Genomic DNA, 16331 nt, shown 5'->3' with positions numbered 1-16331 from the left:
CCAAAATTAATCATCCAACGCTAAATACTTGTTCAACTATAACTGTTGAAGAAGGGGTTGCTAACATCTGTCTTGCGATGAGAGCGATGGATGGGAATGAGTTGAATGAGTCTTCCACCACTCCAGAATTTTGAAATCCGTGCTATGTTCGGAATCACGTAACTCAAAAGCAATGGTTAAATAGTTTTCTAATTCAAAAATATTATATGTTGCTCCCTTTTATCTTTTTTGCTTACTAATGAGCAGATTGTACCATCTACTAAGTCCACCACTCGTCTCCCTTTGTGAGGCACTAGGTTGAGAAGATCCACTATCACCTAAATCATATCGACTACAAAATTCATTATATCACGCTACTATAGCATCTTTAACCTATCATTGTATAATTTTAATATCTACTGTTTCATTCGAATTTAAACAATCATAATAATAATCCTTCGGATAATCATACAAACCATCTAATTTAGTACATGGATCGAAAATAATAGCAACCAAATAAACAAGAGGAATACATGCATAATAATGCAACCATTTTGCTTTCATTGCTATAATAGTCGGAGGTAATTGAGCATCTTTTTCATATTCACAAAAAACATCAGCAACGTTAATAGACTCTATTAAAAAAAAGGCATAGTAGGATAATAAATACCAGATATAGTATAAGTTGCATCATTAAAAACTTTCAAAAAATTTAAAAAAAAATTGCAAACAACCCAATCTTGCGGGAATAGACTAATTTCGGAAACATTATTTGACATAAACGCACATAATAAATCTCTATAAGCAAAAGATTGATGAAGCAATTCGTAGGTAGAATTCCAACGAGTCGAAACATCTTTTGGAAATCTTTTTTATTTTTGTGCACATGCTTTACAAAATATGCCATATTCTTTCATAACTTGAAGACGACTCCATAAAAATTTAATTACACTCTTTATTGGGGTGAGAAAAGTCTCAAGAGTTCGTAAACCATCTTGTACACATAAATTTAAAACATGGCAATCACATCTAATATGAAAAATTGTCCGCCAAAAGAGGATTTACAAATATTTTCTAACTTGGGAATGGAAGCGATATTTGATGCGGTATTATCAAAATCAACTGAAAAAACTTTATTAATCAAATTATATTCTTCTAAAAATTGGCTAATTATTCTATAAATATTATCGGCCGTATGCCTTTCATCAAACACTAGAAATGCAAGTACTTTTTTTAATGTTCCAATCGTCACCTATCCAATGACATGTGATACCCATATAATAATGGATTTGTCAAGGATCACTTCAAATATCGCTATCTATATGCACACGTCCATTGAAATTCGCAAAAAAAAAATTTGCAAACCCTTTTTTTTTTGGTAACCTAGGGAACCCCCGCAGAACCGGCAGCCGGGTAAACCCCGGGAACAACACGTGCTAGCCATCACACACGTGCCACCGGTTAAGTCACCCCGCAATGCCCCCGGGATTCGAACACTCGACCTTTTGCGAGAGGAAAAGTGCGCGAACCAGTGTCGCCACCCAGGTGGGTGGTTTGCAAACCTTTTTTTTTTGTTTTTTATAAACCCTAAAAAGTCAACATTTAAGAGTAGTTCTCGGAACAAGTTTTACTTGCGGAGTGCATGCAGCATTTATCAAAAAATTCAAACCAAATTTTTCACCAGTAATAAATGGTAAATGTTCAATGGTAATATATTGAGTTAATGTTTCTTTATAAACTTTATTATCAGAACGAAATAAAAAAGAAGTGTTAGGATTGACATTGGTGGGAATGGTTAACAGGTCAGCGATTCTCACCGACCAGGGGCTAGCTTCCCTCACTAGCCATAGTCAAGGGCCACCACTAGTTCAACTTTTTTTTCAATTTTTCTTTTTTTTTTTTTAATTATTTTTTTTTGTTTAAATAAAATGTACATAAAAATCATATTTGGACCAAAATGATATGGTTTTGGCCTTATGTTTCACCATTTGGCCACACATCACCACGTAGAAGAGAGAAAATATTAAAAAACAAATCACAGCATTTTTCATCACTCAAGTTGGACGTAGCTAAGGACTTGATTATACTTTCTGCATGCTTTATGACTCAAATGTACGTTCGTGATAATTTTACGACTTACCAATGCACATATTTTTTTCCCTTATAATTGATTTTTAAAAAAAAATTGAATAGTTTCTGACAAAATTGTCCATTCAAATTTTCAATTATTTCGACAAAGACACGCATATATAGATGTATCGCCCCTGTCTTAGGCTTTTTTCACTTGCACGTGGTGGAACTCCGGTAGCAAGCTTACTCAATAGACGATCGATGTTTCGCCTAGACATCAGACCAAATAACGCGGCAATTAGTGAGATAGATTTTAACGCGCCCGAGACTTTTTAATCTCATGCGAAAATCGTAATAAATGCGTCATTTTCTTTTTCTAAAACCTCCTTATGGCAGAAAAGATTCGTGTCTTATATTATTTTGGGGAAGTTCGAAAAATCAACTGGCCTTAATCATGTGAATGAATTGTTTTATCCCTAGCGAAGACACCTTCTTGTTTTTAATATTTGTGAGTAAAGTAAGACTCTGAGCATCACAACATGGGAGATGATTTACTCTCCCTTGTAAGCTTTCCCTAGGTTATGACCGTTGATTAATGCCTCAAAATGAAATGTTAATTTACAAGTGGCGTTTAAAAATCACGTGAATAAAAAGAAATAATAATACCTCCAATTCTCATCGTGGGTCTTTTTATTGTTATCAGCATTAATAAACCTTATCCTTAACCCTTAATAATCACACTAAAGGACGGAGATACTTGTACTTTTCAGGATATTGAACTATGGGATTCTCACCGAAATATGAGATACATTAAGAGCATTTCCAACGATAAAAAGGCTTAAACTATGTTCACTTCGCACGATGATGAGTTCTTATTACATCTTAAATACGTGAAGTTATGCAGAACTACACTATTAAATTTTGTATTATTTACATTTCTCAAATTCTTTATTACGTCATGTGCGAAATGGAAACTTAGGAGCAATAACAAAGAATAAGACATCGCCCAGCACGATTAAATTGTCTAATCTTGCTTTAAAAATGTGCACGTACACGTTAAAATAAGCTAAATACTTACATCAAATTCACATAGTCCATACTTATAGATTTTAAGTAAATGCCTGCACTTATTTATAAACATTGTTGTCGGCGGCGCAAAGGAACTCTGTCCCATAGAATACCCCGAAAAACCTATGAAATATTTTTACGTCAAAGAGAGAAAGGAAAATAAACACACACAAAAAAAAAGGCTCAAATGAATACTGTTTTAAGGATATAGAGTATCACATGATCCCACCAAATGACTGCCTCAGAAAAGTGGGGGGAAAAGGGGGAGACCGAGAAAACTAGAAGAACTATATGATGCTCTCTATCAAATCTACCATCAACCTCTATTTTCTCCATTGAAGGGCACACTCCTTACCTATAACTAGTCATTCAAACCTTACTCTTGGCGAGCGATTATTCGGTGATTAGCAACCACCATGTCATTATCCTACGTGGCAGACGTGAGCTTAGTTGGCTCCATTTAAAGGATGACACGTGTCCCGTGACATGGACCATTCGAAAAGGGAAAAAAAAAACAATTTGTTTCTCTCTCCTCTAGTACTGAGCACAATAAATGCGCGCATTTCAAATCCTGCTTAAAATTCTCTCTCCTCTTCTCAACTTTCAAAGGCCTTTTTACCTTCTCACTCGGAGAAGAACAACGGAGTCACATCCTCTCTTTCTTTCTCCATCGCCTCTGCCTCTGCTTGTGACGCCCCAAAACATCACTTGTGACACGTGTTTTTTTTTAACTAATTAATTATTATGAGCATGCAGAAGCAATAGAACCATAATCACAGCATATAATAATATATATATGTGCATCGGTTATTTGTACCACTAGTTTACCAAATGTACATGATACGGTTTTTATATGACAACATAGCCAACAACATCATAGTATCATACCACACACAAAAGAACACAATCCTAAGAAGAGGGTTCGGTGCACCTATCTCCGTTTACTACACCCCCATCGATCCAAAAGTTTGCATGTACATCACTCGACCGTACTTATGGATCAATCACCTCTCCAGTCGAGGGCTCATCGGCAACATAATTTGGAGGACCGTTGAAGCCTCTATGCGGTCCCACCCAAATATAATCCGTAACAGTATACCAAGCTATATACCGATGGGGAGCCCACTCAGCAAGTCTCATGTCGACCCACACCGTAGTAGTACACTTAACATATATAAAAACTACATTGAGCAACACCACAACTTCATATGTATACTCTACATGCGCTGGGGCTCCAAATAACGGTGGCGGCAGAAGGGCCATCCTACATATCCGAAAAATAAATGAATGAGCCAAGGTCTAGTAAATGAAATCCCTAATTCTAAAGCGTAAGATCATCTTACCACTCCACCAACAACAACAACAACAACAACAACAACAACATGAGTTCGGGGACATAACAACTAATGATGAGTGCATGAGTAATATTTCATATCATGACATATCAATGAAAGATCAACAATTCTGCATAAGATCAATCATTCAAGTACAAACGGATAACGTCTTATATATTAAGACTATCACACAATATTGCATCAATCCACACAAATGAATTCATTTTCGTCACTGGCCAGGACCGTCTTGATTTACAAGGCATTGTTACTACCAACTCATGGGAAGCAGAATCACACATACCCATTTGACATGCCACTTTGCCTATTCATCACGGGTGTCCTCTACATTGGCGAGGATGAATGCACCACTATACATCCACGTGATTATGGCCATTTCTTAACATCATACCATGATTACACGACCCATGTCATACCATGACTATATGAGCCATGTCATCATGAAATTTAGAATCATCTCTATCTTGTAAAGAACCATAACATACAGTAGAACATCCGAGAGAATTAAAGTGGTCGAGATCGTGGACGGGGGTGATGCGAGATGACAAGCTCGCCCGAGGGACGCGACCGGACGGAGGCCCAAAAGTTGCCGAGGAGAGAGATGTGCAGCCACAATAGACATCGCTAAGGGTCTCCAAGAGACAAACGCGAGCAAAGACCTTGTGCTCGATCATTCGAGAGAGAGAAAGGGAGAGAGAGACAGAGAGGGAGGAATTGATGAACCGTAGCCGCCAATGAGGGGCTCCGGAGGCGGAGGGGGCTCGAGACCTAGCAGTTGCGACCAGCAGGGCTCTATGGCCCCACTACAGCTGCGTCCGGCGAGGGCTTTGGCAAAGGGGAAGGCAGAGGCAGAGGCAGAGGCAGAGGCGATGGAGAAAAAGAGAGAGAATGTGTCCCCCAAGAAGGTAAAAGGCCATTCAAAGTTGAAAAGAGGAGAGAGAATTTTAAGATGTCCGCATTTATTGTGCTCAATATTTTTTCAGTCGCCAGCTAGCTAGAGAAACAAATTGCTTTTTTTCTTTTTCGGATGGTGGATGTCCTGGGACACGCATCATCCTTTAAATGGAGCCAACTAAGCTCACGCTTGACACGTAGGACAATGACCTAGTGATTGCTAATCACCCCATAATTTCTCACTCTGGGCTGATCAGGGAGTACACTGAGGGAGATTCGAAACACCAGTAAGTACGGAAGTACAATACAAGATACCTGCATTTAAATTGTAAAGCGAAAAGGAGTACACTTAAAACACTTGTAATGATGATGCTACTCTGCTTTCACAATTAATGTCAGCGCTTCACTGAAAGAGCAACTCCTTCATTTTACTCCAACAGAGGCCATCAAGTCTTCATACTCGGGGTCATTCTCCTGTCTCTTTCCAATCGCTGGATTCCCTCCGTGCTGCTGAGGTGCATTAGGAGCCGAGGTCGGTGAGAACGGATCGTAAATTTGCCTCCCACCAGGGCCTAGGGCCGGTCTGCCAGGAAAGGCAGATGGACTGTGAATAAAGTGGTGTCTCGGCTGTTGATTCATTTGACCATGGAAGGTCCTCTGAGCTTCCATCGGATTGCCAGGCCTGGAGGGAAAACTGCCAGCAAGGTCCGGAAGTTGGGCTGCCAGATTCATGTTCCTTGGCCCCATCTGGGATACTGGTGTGGGGCCCAACACTGGAAACGAGGGAAATCTCGACAGGTCTCCTGGAAATGGAATTGGGGATGGGCCGCCTTGAGGTCGAGCTGTCTGCGCTCCCATTGATGGCCTTAGGAGGACAGGCGTTATAGGTTGAGAATCATGTATAGGTGGGCGGAAAGAGGTAGGCTGAGGTAAAGGAGTTTGTACTCCTGGCCCAGAGAAGGTAAGTGCGCCTTGCGGCTGCTGAGGCTGGAAAGTGAAATCCCCGAAATTTGGACGATGTGGACTTGGAGCAGCATTAGCTGGCGATCTAATGGGGGTAAAATTGTGCATATTCCCAGTGAAAGTACTTGGGGCTGACTGAAAAGACAGGGCAGGTGATCCTGACGGCACTGGTGAAGGGGTTGGCAGAGATCCTGGAAAAGGGTTCATTGTCAGACGAGGGACAAGTGCCCCTTGTGTGCTGTTTGCAGATTGAATTGGCATCGGTGGTGGCATAGAAGAGAACACAGGGACACCAGCAGGACGACTCCCTGACACAGCCATCGAGTATGGAGTTGATTGAGCAGATGGGTAGGTAGGACCTGCGATCAAGCTTGTGCTCCCAGCTGAAGCATTTGTAATTGGTGCCGAAGACGCAATGTTTGGTTGTAGGTTGATGGATGTGGGCACAGGGGGTGGACCCACCTGCATCATATTGCTAGGGCCCCCAGCTGGTACTAAGGGACGATCGAACTGTGGTCCTGCTGTAGCATTTGCTGGGAGTTGAGGAAATGAAGGAATTGCTAGCATTCTGGTTTGTGGCGATTGGCTCACAGAAAAGGGCATAGGAGCTGAATGAACTGGTGGAGCCGGTAATGAAGCCTGCGGAAATGAAGGAAAATTTCTTGGTGGAGGACCAACACCAGAAGGATGCATCATTACTGAATTTTGCATATATTGAGAGGATGGATTTTGTCTTGGCGGGAGCAGAGATGGACTCTGAGATAAGGAGTTAAATGCAGCTAGAGGAGCTGGTCGAGGACCAAAGAGAGAAGGCATTTGATGGCCAGGACTATTCAGACTAGGTGCTGAAGCATTTGGTGATGGAATGAAACCAGGAAATTGATTTGCTGGAGCATTGTGGGGGGTGTTGGCAAACCATGGATTTGAATATTGAAACTGAACCTGAGGAGGAGTCTGTGAGGAACCCATAAAATCTTCAAGGTGTCCCCGACTTGTTACTGGAACAGCGTCCACAGAAGATGAGTTTAAATAACTGGGGACATTCTTGCTCTCAGCTGGACTCGAAGCAGATGTTGTAGAAGCAGCAGCAGGATTACCCTACACATAAAGCTACAGAATCACCACAACACAACCAGACAAAAGAATGGCAGAGCACACATGATATGAAAAGGTAAAGCTTCACATACTGAACAACAAGGATTGTAACGAAATATAAAACAAATGAAACTCACAGATACAGATGTTACTAGCAATTCAATGACGGACATTGCTGCATCAACTTTCTCAAATGTATCAGCAGATATATGCACATTTATTTCTTCAAAAGAACCCTGGGAATCATTTCCATCAGCTGAAATCATTTCACCCTGCAGAAAAATGAAATAAGGCCATCAATGCAGCTCTGTCAAAACTAATGTTAAATCTTCAACTTCTAACCGCTGAGATAAATATCACGGTGCATATCTTAATGATGACGACAGATAGTAATTCCAAACAACTTACCTTATCCCTGGTCCCAGACTTGACAGCATACACCTGTATCTTAGCTCCAGTTTCCTACATAAAGATTCACATGCACTTAGTTCCATCGATTTTACAAATCCTGAGAGATCCACAAGTGTTCACATAGTGTAACATCAAATTCTCTTTTACCTTTTCTAGTCTCTTTCGATTATCACCTCCAGGCCCAAAGATCAAGCCAATGAAATTGTATCCAGGATACTCCTTTACCTGTCAAAACAAGATAACACTTGATATAGGAAATTGGCTTGACAAAGGGAACATTTTCTTAAATTTCTGTCAAATATTTGGGATTTGTACTGCTCCAATCAGCTATTTATAGGGGTGAGCACCAGTTCCCATCCAACCCAGAAACTGGACCAAACCGGCCAATTCTGGGTGGTTCTGGCCGGAACCGGTCCGGTTCCAATTTTTTGGAACCAGCGCTGTTCAACACCTTAAATTTGTCTTTTTTTATCTAAGAGCCCTGAGTACATTACAGTAATAAATAAACTATTAGGAACTCCCGCTAGTCGACATGGGATCTCACACTTGGGCTCTATTTTTTTTTTTTTAACTTTTAGTTATCTTATAAAGCAAAAAGGTAGCATGTCTGCTTCCTTATTGACGTGGGATCTCTATTTTGTCTTTTGTACTTTTATTCATCCTAAAAAGGTGTTCCATATCGATCTGAAAGGAAAAAGACACGATGCCGTTTTTACTCTTAAGACCATTTAGAGAACAAAAGGTGGATAAATGTGCTTACTCCCGTTTCCGAAGAACAGGACCGGAACAGTCCTTACTGGTCCAGTACATGGTTCCTAAATATTGGAACCGGGAGCCATACGGTTGGTTCCCAGTTCCAGGCCGAGGACTTAACCACCCAGAACCGATCAACCCTAGCTTTTAAAGCAGCAGTTTCATGTTTAGATGGACAGTCTAAGTAGCATATATTGCACCAGCACTTAATGAAAAATGAGTAATCATTCTTGAGAGGGGCCTTGGAACATCCACTTCTGGCCAATGTCTATATGTTCAAGCGCATGCACGCTCACACATACACTCCATATATAACAGAAGCTTGGTCGAATGTATCGAGAACGGGAATGGCTGGAAAAACGCGCACACCGCACAAACTTACAGGAATGAGCACTCTGTCCTCTTTCAACAGGGGTTTATAATCAGGTGGTGCCTTGAAACTTGCATTTAACTTGAGGATTTCGCCTGTTACAAATGAACAACATGATCAATCTGTATAGAAGCAGAAGATAGCATGCACCAAAAGGGATTCTCTTAACCAGACCTATAGCTTCCCGCTTTTCAAGCTCCAACAATTTTGTCGACTTCATACAAATGAAGAGAAGTGTTAGAGTGCAACTAACAAAGGGATTTTAAATCACCACATAAGCAAGTCGACACATACCTCTCTGTCAAGGACATGATTAAAAGATCTTTCACAAGGCTGTTCAGCTGCTGACAGTGATTCCAGATTCTCATCAATCTCCAAAATTCCCGACCCTAGTTGTTTTGTAATTTGGTCCACCCGAGTCTGCTCAAAATTGTGCCATCATACAGGCAGCAATATCACTTAGTGGCACCTGGAATAGGAAACTTTCATGTGTACTTCTCACGTGGATAATGCCAACACATCACCAACTAGAAAAGGAAATGCTCAATTTCCGCAGGAACAAGTCATCTTCTCTCACTTAGATGTGTTGGCTAGATTCCAACCCACTCTCAGTAATAGAATTAGAATCTTTAATAGCATGATGAGAGTTTTGGGGCTGCGAAGTGTAGAAGTTAAATGTGGACAAATGCACACTTCTGACAAAATATATGCAAGTATGTCAAATAAATCAGTTTAAGGAGATAAAACAAGCATGGCTTTTCTTCTTGTTTACTTTCTGAGATGTGATATGTAACTCCAACCCTACTTCCATAAATGCTATTGAAATCTTCAAAGATATCTCTTCCAAAGTGGGGTTTAGGAGAATGAGAAGCACTGAAGTTAAATGAGTACTCAAATACGCACTTCCTATACAAGTTATGCAAGTACTTCAGATTAATCAATTCGAGAAGATTACAACAATCATCAACACATATGTTCTGCAATACCTGATAGGCCAAGGCTCTTGCTCTCCTGACTGCAGCATCTTGGGTCAAGTCAGGTCCCCATTTTGTTTTCCTCTGCCCCTGTTTGCCACTTTCCTCACTAGCTGTATCACCACCACCCAGCTTCTTATTTCCTCTAAAGATGGGAACCATTGAACCTGATAACTTGTTTTTTGGAATGACAAAACCAGATTTCTTGAACATGGAGACCTTGGGGCTAGATGTTGATGCTGCTGAAGCCCCTCCCATCTTTAATCCAGCAGGTTCAATATCAGATGACTGGTCAACCTTCATGTTCATTCTGTCTCCTAAGGAAGAACTGGAGTCTATTGAAAAAAAAAAAAAAAAGCCATAAGATGGTAGCACTCAAAAGACTTCAACTTAATTCACCTTGCAAATTTTTTCATACAGTACCAAGATAGACAAATCACTTATACAGTCAAAGAAAAAGAACTGTAAAGCCAGTATTCCTACAGGTTCAAGACATTGGAAACGGAATTCCTCTATTCAGGACCCTTTCAAGGAAATGGATGGCTCATTCTCTCAAGCTAAAAAGAAATGCGAGTTGAGAAACTCTTGTTTTACATCTCAAAGAAGGTGCTAAAACTACCAAAATGAGCACTCATTTGATAGGACACTATTTTTTTTTCTTTTGTAGATATAATGTACAACTGACACATCTTAATCCAAATGAGGCTTGCAATCATGTGATGGGGGTGTTGTTTGTATTTGTACAGGCACCCACTTTTCCCCCCTTCAGGTGTACTGCTCACACAAATACATACGCATGTATACAAATATAAATATATCAGATTCAGAAAAACTTGCAACAACTTTTAAGTTTTCCTATCACCAAACCCGAACACTATTACTATACTATTATTCCTAGTTGGGCTCTGGACATACATCAGCGTTCCAATTACTAATCATGTGGTTACTTAGTAACAAGTGCTATTAGCGGAAGAGTCCTAGGTCAATCTGTGATTTCAGAAAATCCATAGTGTCCCAAAAATGATATTCTTGCCCTTAACCTACAGCAATGCTGTATTTCTTCCATCCACTTGTGATTGCCTCCCCCCCCCCCCCCCCCGAAAAAAAAAAACCCTCTTTTTTTTCCCTCTCTCCCCCCCCCCCATATTACAAACTGAAAAAGTAAAAGCACAACCAAATCCATCCAGACAAGCAAGGGGATTGGAAGGAATCTTTAGCTTATCGATGATTAACAATTGAAAAGAGTTGTGGACCAGGAGTTCTTTCCTAGGCCAGCAATTGTTTAAGAAACATCTAATTCTAGCTCAAGCATTTTTCATGTTGGAGGACACGTAGTAATCAATTGAAAGAGTGCCCCAGAAACATCCCTACTACTTCTCATCCGTTGGCCATAGGCAAAATCTACATATAGAAGTGGTGATTGCAAAAGTGACAATAATCGAGTCATACGTGAAGGTCAGCTACTCAAGTGTGCTTATTCTACCCTACGAACAATGAAGTCCTGCGAAAAAAGGAATAAAAGGTGGAGTTGCAAATTCACAATATATCACAAACACGCAAGACCCTAGCAAAGTTTTTTTTAAATTCATTCAAGCCAATCACAAAATATGTGCAAACAAGCAAAGCAAGCAATAATATCCACAGCTACTTTTTCTCAAATCATTCTCTACATCGAGTCATGCTCCCAGGTCCCAATCCACATCAGTACCTCTGACAACGCGTTGCCTCATAAAAAGATACAAACAGCTTAACCCACTAAGACTAGCCCATCGAAATTGATAACACAAATCAACAGAAAGTGCACCGCTCGGCCAGTTAAAACACGTTCATCAAGCCATGACTAATACCGCCACTCAAATTTCGACAAAGGGACTCCTAACCGATAAACAAGCCCCGAAATTTCACATTCCCAGTTCAGGGTAATTCCGAACACAGCCGGAGGGAACTAATTCAATGTCCTTACAGCCACTGCTCAAACCTGAAGACTGTCGGAACACTCCCGCACCACGTAAGACATCGGAGAAGCCTTCAGTGACAGAGGGTACAAAAAAAATCACTGGGAATCAATCGCGCGGCTGGAACTACAATGAAACGTACCTGACGAGATGCTCCTGATGGAGGAAGGGAGAGATGCCGATCCACGCCGAGCCCAGCATTCACAGCTTCGCAGAAGAGTCGCTGACGATTGAGGGAGTTTGGGTGCGTTGAAGTGGAGATGCTTCTCTCTACGAATAGAGGAAGAGGGTTTCTGGGTTATTCCTATCAATCCCGATATTCTTTCGTTTAGGGCATCATTCAGAGCGGGCCCTCCCAACTTTCTTGACTTTGGGCTTCTTCATAGCCCAAGACACCCTCTCTCTCTCTCTCTCTCTCTCTCTCTCTTCCCCACCCACGAGTCAAATGTGTCCGGCCAGCGAACGCGGCAGCTCGCCGAGCCGCGCAGTATTTCATCATGGGTTCGAACGCCTCGGTCGGTCCTCCACAGTTCATCCGCGGCGTAGGCTCCCGTATCTCAATATAGGATTATCCTAGCTCTGCTCGCACTAGCACATTGATGGAGCTCCGGCAGCAGGCTCGTTCAAAATGATCAGTAGTTATGGCTCAAATTGAACACTCCTTTTTGCGTGTAGTACTGATAATGATGTCCAAGGGGGGGGGTCGGTCAGCATCGATCATCCCTTCTTATCCTTTTTGATATATACTGATTGAGTGTGTCTTGCTCGATAAATTCGGGTGACGTGGAATCGACATGTTACACCCACATGACGGACCTTTAATAACATCATTTGACCGAACGTTAACAAGACACGTTATTTTTCTACAACATTACGGGCCTTTGACGGTATTAATGGACCGAACGTTAATGAGTGCCGGATTTTACAAAAAGTTTGCGCTTTTCTTACGATACTAAAAAAAAAAAAAATGATCTGACCAAAATTGAGACCCTATTTAAAGTTGGCACTTTTTAAGGAAATTAAGCCGAGAATTACTCCATATAGCTATAACGTTACCAAATCAGCTCAACACGATCTCCGTGTCTTAAAATAAATCCGTTTAGATCTTTGTCTAAAACACTAAAGAGTCGTAGAAAGAAGTGAAAGCTTAACATGAAAACCAACAAGATAGAGGAAGAGGAGGGGGGGATGGGAGACAAATTGATATGAATGATCAAAGAAAGCATTGAAAATGGGAGGTGTGAGGTATTTGGCATCTCTAAACCCTTTTAACATATAATTAGATAGGATATTATATCGCTATGAATAAAATATGTATTTAAATGTACATATGTTATCGTATTTTAATTAGTCGATTATCACTCGTACATGGAAAATATCTATTGTAAGATGCCAACTTCGCAGAGATAAATATAAAGGATAAGTACATTAAAAGTCATAAAACTCGCCGTAAAAGTGCAATTAAGTTTTAGAACTTAAAAAAAAAATGCAATTAAGTCTAGACAACCTCATAAATAATTAAATAGAGAACTCATTTGTACTTTCGCAATAAATTTTAGGAATTTCAATACGCTTATCTCAATATAAAATAATGATTTGTTTTCTCCTTAAAAAAATTGAATTGGTAATAAAACTTGAACCATTAGATGCGTAATGTCATGGGCCAGTGGTCAGAATCAAGACCATCCGGCAACTTAGGCTCTTTGGGATCGATGGATCGTTTAAGTCAACCCTTGCCCAAGGATCGATCGATTGATTGCTCATGCTCACTAACCCACTTGAATCGCGGGGAAAAATAGTAGGGAGAGCAATTCGTGGGAGAGAAATATTACTATTGCTCGCCTCCTTTCTTGTACAAGAATGGAGACGCCTGAGTTCCGTAGCCCTCGTCCTTTTCCCCTTATCTCATATGTCTTATCTTAGGCGTTTAGATTTGTAGGCTTTGTTTTTACATGGATTGTCTCTCGTTGGACTCTCCATCTCCCCCTATGGCTGAATCATTGCATGCCCCGCCCCGCCCCGCCGGGCGATTCTAGATTGTCCAGGAATATCGAGAGCGGCGCCTGGCCGTCTTCGATCATGTGTCCGGCCGTATCGGATCGCTCGTGGGCTGTTGTGCCTGGTCCATGGCCTGGGGGTCACGGTCCATGGCCGGCGTGGAATATTCGTGGACGGTGACACGTGCCGTCTGGTTTGTCTTCTTCGTCATCACACCACTTTGACTCGTCCCCATTAAAAACCTCACACGACAGCATCTCCTCGCCCCATAAATCCAGCGGACATGGTCAATTCATCGATCATTCCCACCAATCTCTCTCTCTCAATCCGTCCACCAAACAGTCCTCCAATGGCCGGTTCCTCTCTCTTTCTCTCTCTAACCCTCGTCTACCTCCTCGCCTTCCTCCCTGCCCCTTCCCTCTCGGACCCTAACCCTAATCCTAACCCTAGCCCTAGCCCCAGCCCCCCCACCGTCCACGAGCTCCTCCCCAAGTTCGGCCTCCCCAGCGGGTTGCTCCCCGACTCCGTCCGATCGTACAACCTCTCCAACGACGGCCAGTTCTCCGTCGTCCTTGACAAGCCCTGCTACGTCCAGTTCGACTACCTGGTCTACTACGACCGGCTGGTCACCGGGAAGCTCAGCTACGGCTCCATCACCGACCTGAAGGGGATCCAGGTGCAGAGGTTCCTCTTCTGGCTTGACGTCGACGAGATCAGGGTCGACCTCCCCCCCTCCGATTCCATCTACTTCCAGGTGGGGATCATCAACAAGAAGCTGGACGTGGATCAGTTCAAGACCGTCCGCTCCTGCCGGGACAAGGTCTCCGGTTCGTGCGGCGGGTCGTGGAAGCGAGGTTTCGAGGTAAATTTAGTTTGGCTTACCCGCTTGGATACATAAATGCGTGTGTCGCCGTTTGGAATTTTTTGCGGACTTGTTGCGATTGATCTGCTGTCATTTCTTTGGGGCTGATTTAGTGGTTCCTTCGTGGGTTTTGATTGATGTCTTCTCGAGTTCAGATGGGTCTTATGGCATTTGGAAGCTACATTGATTGTGTCGCTTTTGAGACTGGTAGTTGCTGTTGCTAGTTGTTTGCTTAGGAAAAAAAAACATCATCTTTTGGATATATTCGCTTTTGTTTACTTTTCCTCCTTGAAATTACCCGATAAAGGATGAATCTCTTTTCAAAGAATTGCTTCTGGTTTGAGGGAATACAAGAACTAATGATAGGAAGATGATAGTATTGTGCAGTTGCTTGTACTCCTGCGGACAGTGAACAGTACTTAGAGAATTGGTTGCTCGTTAAGTACAGAATTGTTGCTTGTCCCATGATCAATTTTTGATGTCTTGCAGCATGGTATTGAAGTGATTGAATTCCACCTATTTGCATGAGCCATCTGATGGGTTGTTCATGGCACAACGCGAGTTCAATCCTGAGGGAGATAGGGAAAATCACGTTTACCAGTTTCTATTTATTGCTTTTAGATAAGTTGGAAGTGGCGATACAGATTTTAGCACTGGGAAGGACCCCAATGATGCATCTCATTCATGCAGCTGCTCTTCTCTTATCAGCAGTTTGTACAACCAGTTAGTTGACTTGATTATGTCAATGGTCATGCAATAAGTAACTACACGACTAAGAGTTTGTCCAATTTCCCCTCCAGTGTTTCATTTAACTGACCAAGCAAGAGGAGGCCTACTTAAAGTTGGCCTCTTTGTTGCTTATAGATTTGACTTGTGCAAGTATCATTCCATTTCTTTTGGGAAATAAAGTTGCGTGAGGGTAACACTCAGCTTTCTCTCGACTCTTTAAGTTAGTGATTAGCAGGCGAGTCTTCCAGCTCCTCACGTAATATATCTTTTCAGAAGGATGGTTGAAAATAAATGCTCTGTATAAGTTAATACTAACCTCTCAATCTTGATGTTCTTGATATCCCGCCAATTTTCTATGATCATAAGTTGTGGTATTAATGCTGACAGTGCTATCACATTTTCCTTGGCAGCTTTCCACCCTGGTGGATGATGATGTTCAGATGCTAATCACAGAGTAGGCATCCCCAGATATTTTTGGGATACCTATGGTGGATCATGAATTCGAACTTTCCGGCTGTGAACCGCATCATTTTCAGGCCTCTACGACCAAGGGGCTTATACAGATAGAATATCAACAAAGTTGATTAGGTGTGTGTTACCGTGAGGATGGACTATGTATTAAGTAAAGTGTTCCCGTATCTCAATTTCGACTTCTCTAGCCGGGGATGAAGTGTTCTCCCGCGAGTGTCGAGATGAACAATGCAAAACATGCTGGTGGCAAAGGCCTACAAAGGCCTTTGGCCATGACAAGGATGATGTCTTTGTATCTGGTCAATTGTTCAGTCAGATAAATGGATGGAATTTAAATGCCAATTAGCGATGTTTAGTTTGCTATGTAATTGCTAGATGCCAGAAACA

At 41.7% G+C, this 16331-nt stretch overlaps 2 protein-coding genes across 4 annotated transcripts in view; one reads left to right on the top strand and one right to left on the bottom strand.

Annotated features, from left to right (window-relative positions):
• LOC115736593 overlaps positions 1 to 16331 on the top strand; it is a 25498-nt gene extending 9167 nt beyond the window's left edge. The window contains exons 2-4 of one of the 3 annotated variants that reach the window (XM_048284182.1): positions 12072 to 12076; positions 14209 to 14744; positions 15884 to 16331. In XM_048284182.1, coding sequence (XP_048140139.1) covers positions 14232 to 14744; positions 15884 to 15931 — 561 coding nt within the window. In that variant the 5' untranslated portion in view covers positions 12072 to 12076; positions 14209 to 14231 and the 3' untranslated portion in view covers positions 15932 to 16331. Of the gene's footprint in view, positions 1 to 12071; positions 12077 to 12260; positions 12314 to 14178; positions 14745 to 15883 lie in introns of those variants that run through there. The other 2 variants (XM_048284181.1, XM_030668362.2) reach the window with 2 other exon arrangements.
• Positions 5656 to 12173, bottom strand: LOC115736588 (splicing factor 1). The gene is made up of 9 exons (XM_030668355.2): positions 12027 to 12173; positions 9942 to 10265; positions 9250 to 9375; positions 9130 to 9169; positions 8968 to 9050; positions 7980 to 8057; positions 7830 to 7883; positions 7559 to 7693; positions 5656 to 7424 (listed from the first exon to the last, which is right to left on the bottom strand). The coding sequence occupies exons 2-9, from the start codon at positions 10236 to 10238 to the stop codon at positions 5787 to 5789; spliced, it is 2451 nt and encodes an 816-aa protein (XP_030524215.2). The 5' UTR covers positions 10239 to 10265; positions 12027 to 12173; the 3' UTR covers positions 5656 to 5786.

The sequence above is a fragment of the Rhodamnia argentea genome, chromosome 8, assembly GCF_020921035.1.
Source record: "Rhodamnia argentea isolate NSW1041297 chromosome 8, ASM2092103v1, whole genome shotgun sequence".
In the NCBI taxonomy this organism is placed as follows: domain Eukaryota; kingdom Viridiplantae; phylum Streptophyta; class Magnoliopsida; order Myrtales; family Myrtaceae; genus Rhodamnia; species Rhodamnia argentea.
Note: the sequence above shows the minus strand (reverse complement) of the source record. Positions and strands in the feature narration are given on the sequence as shown.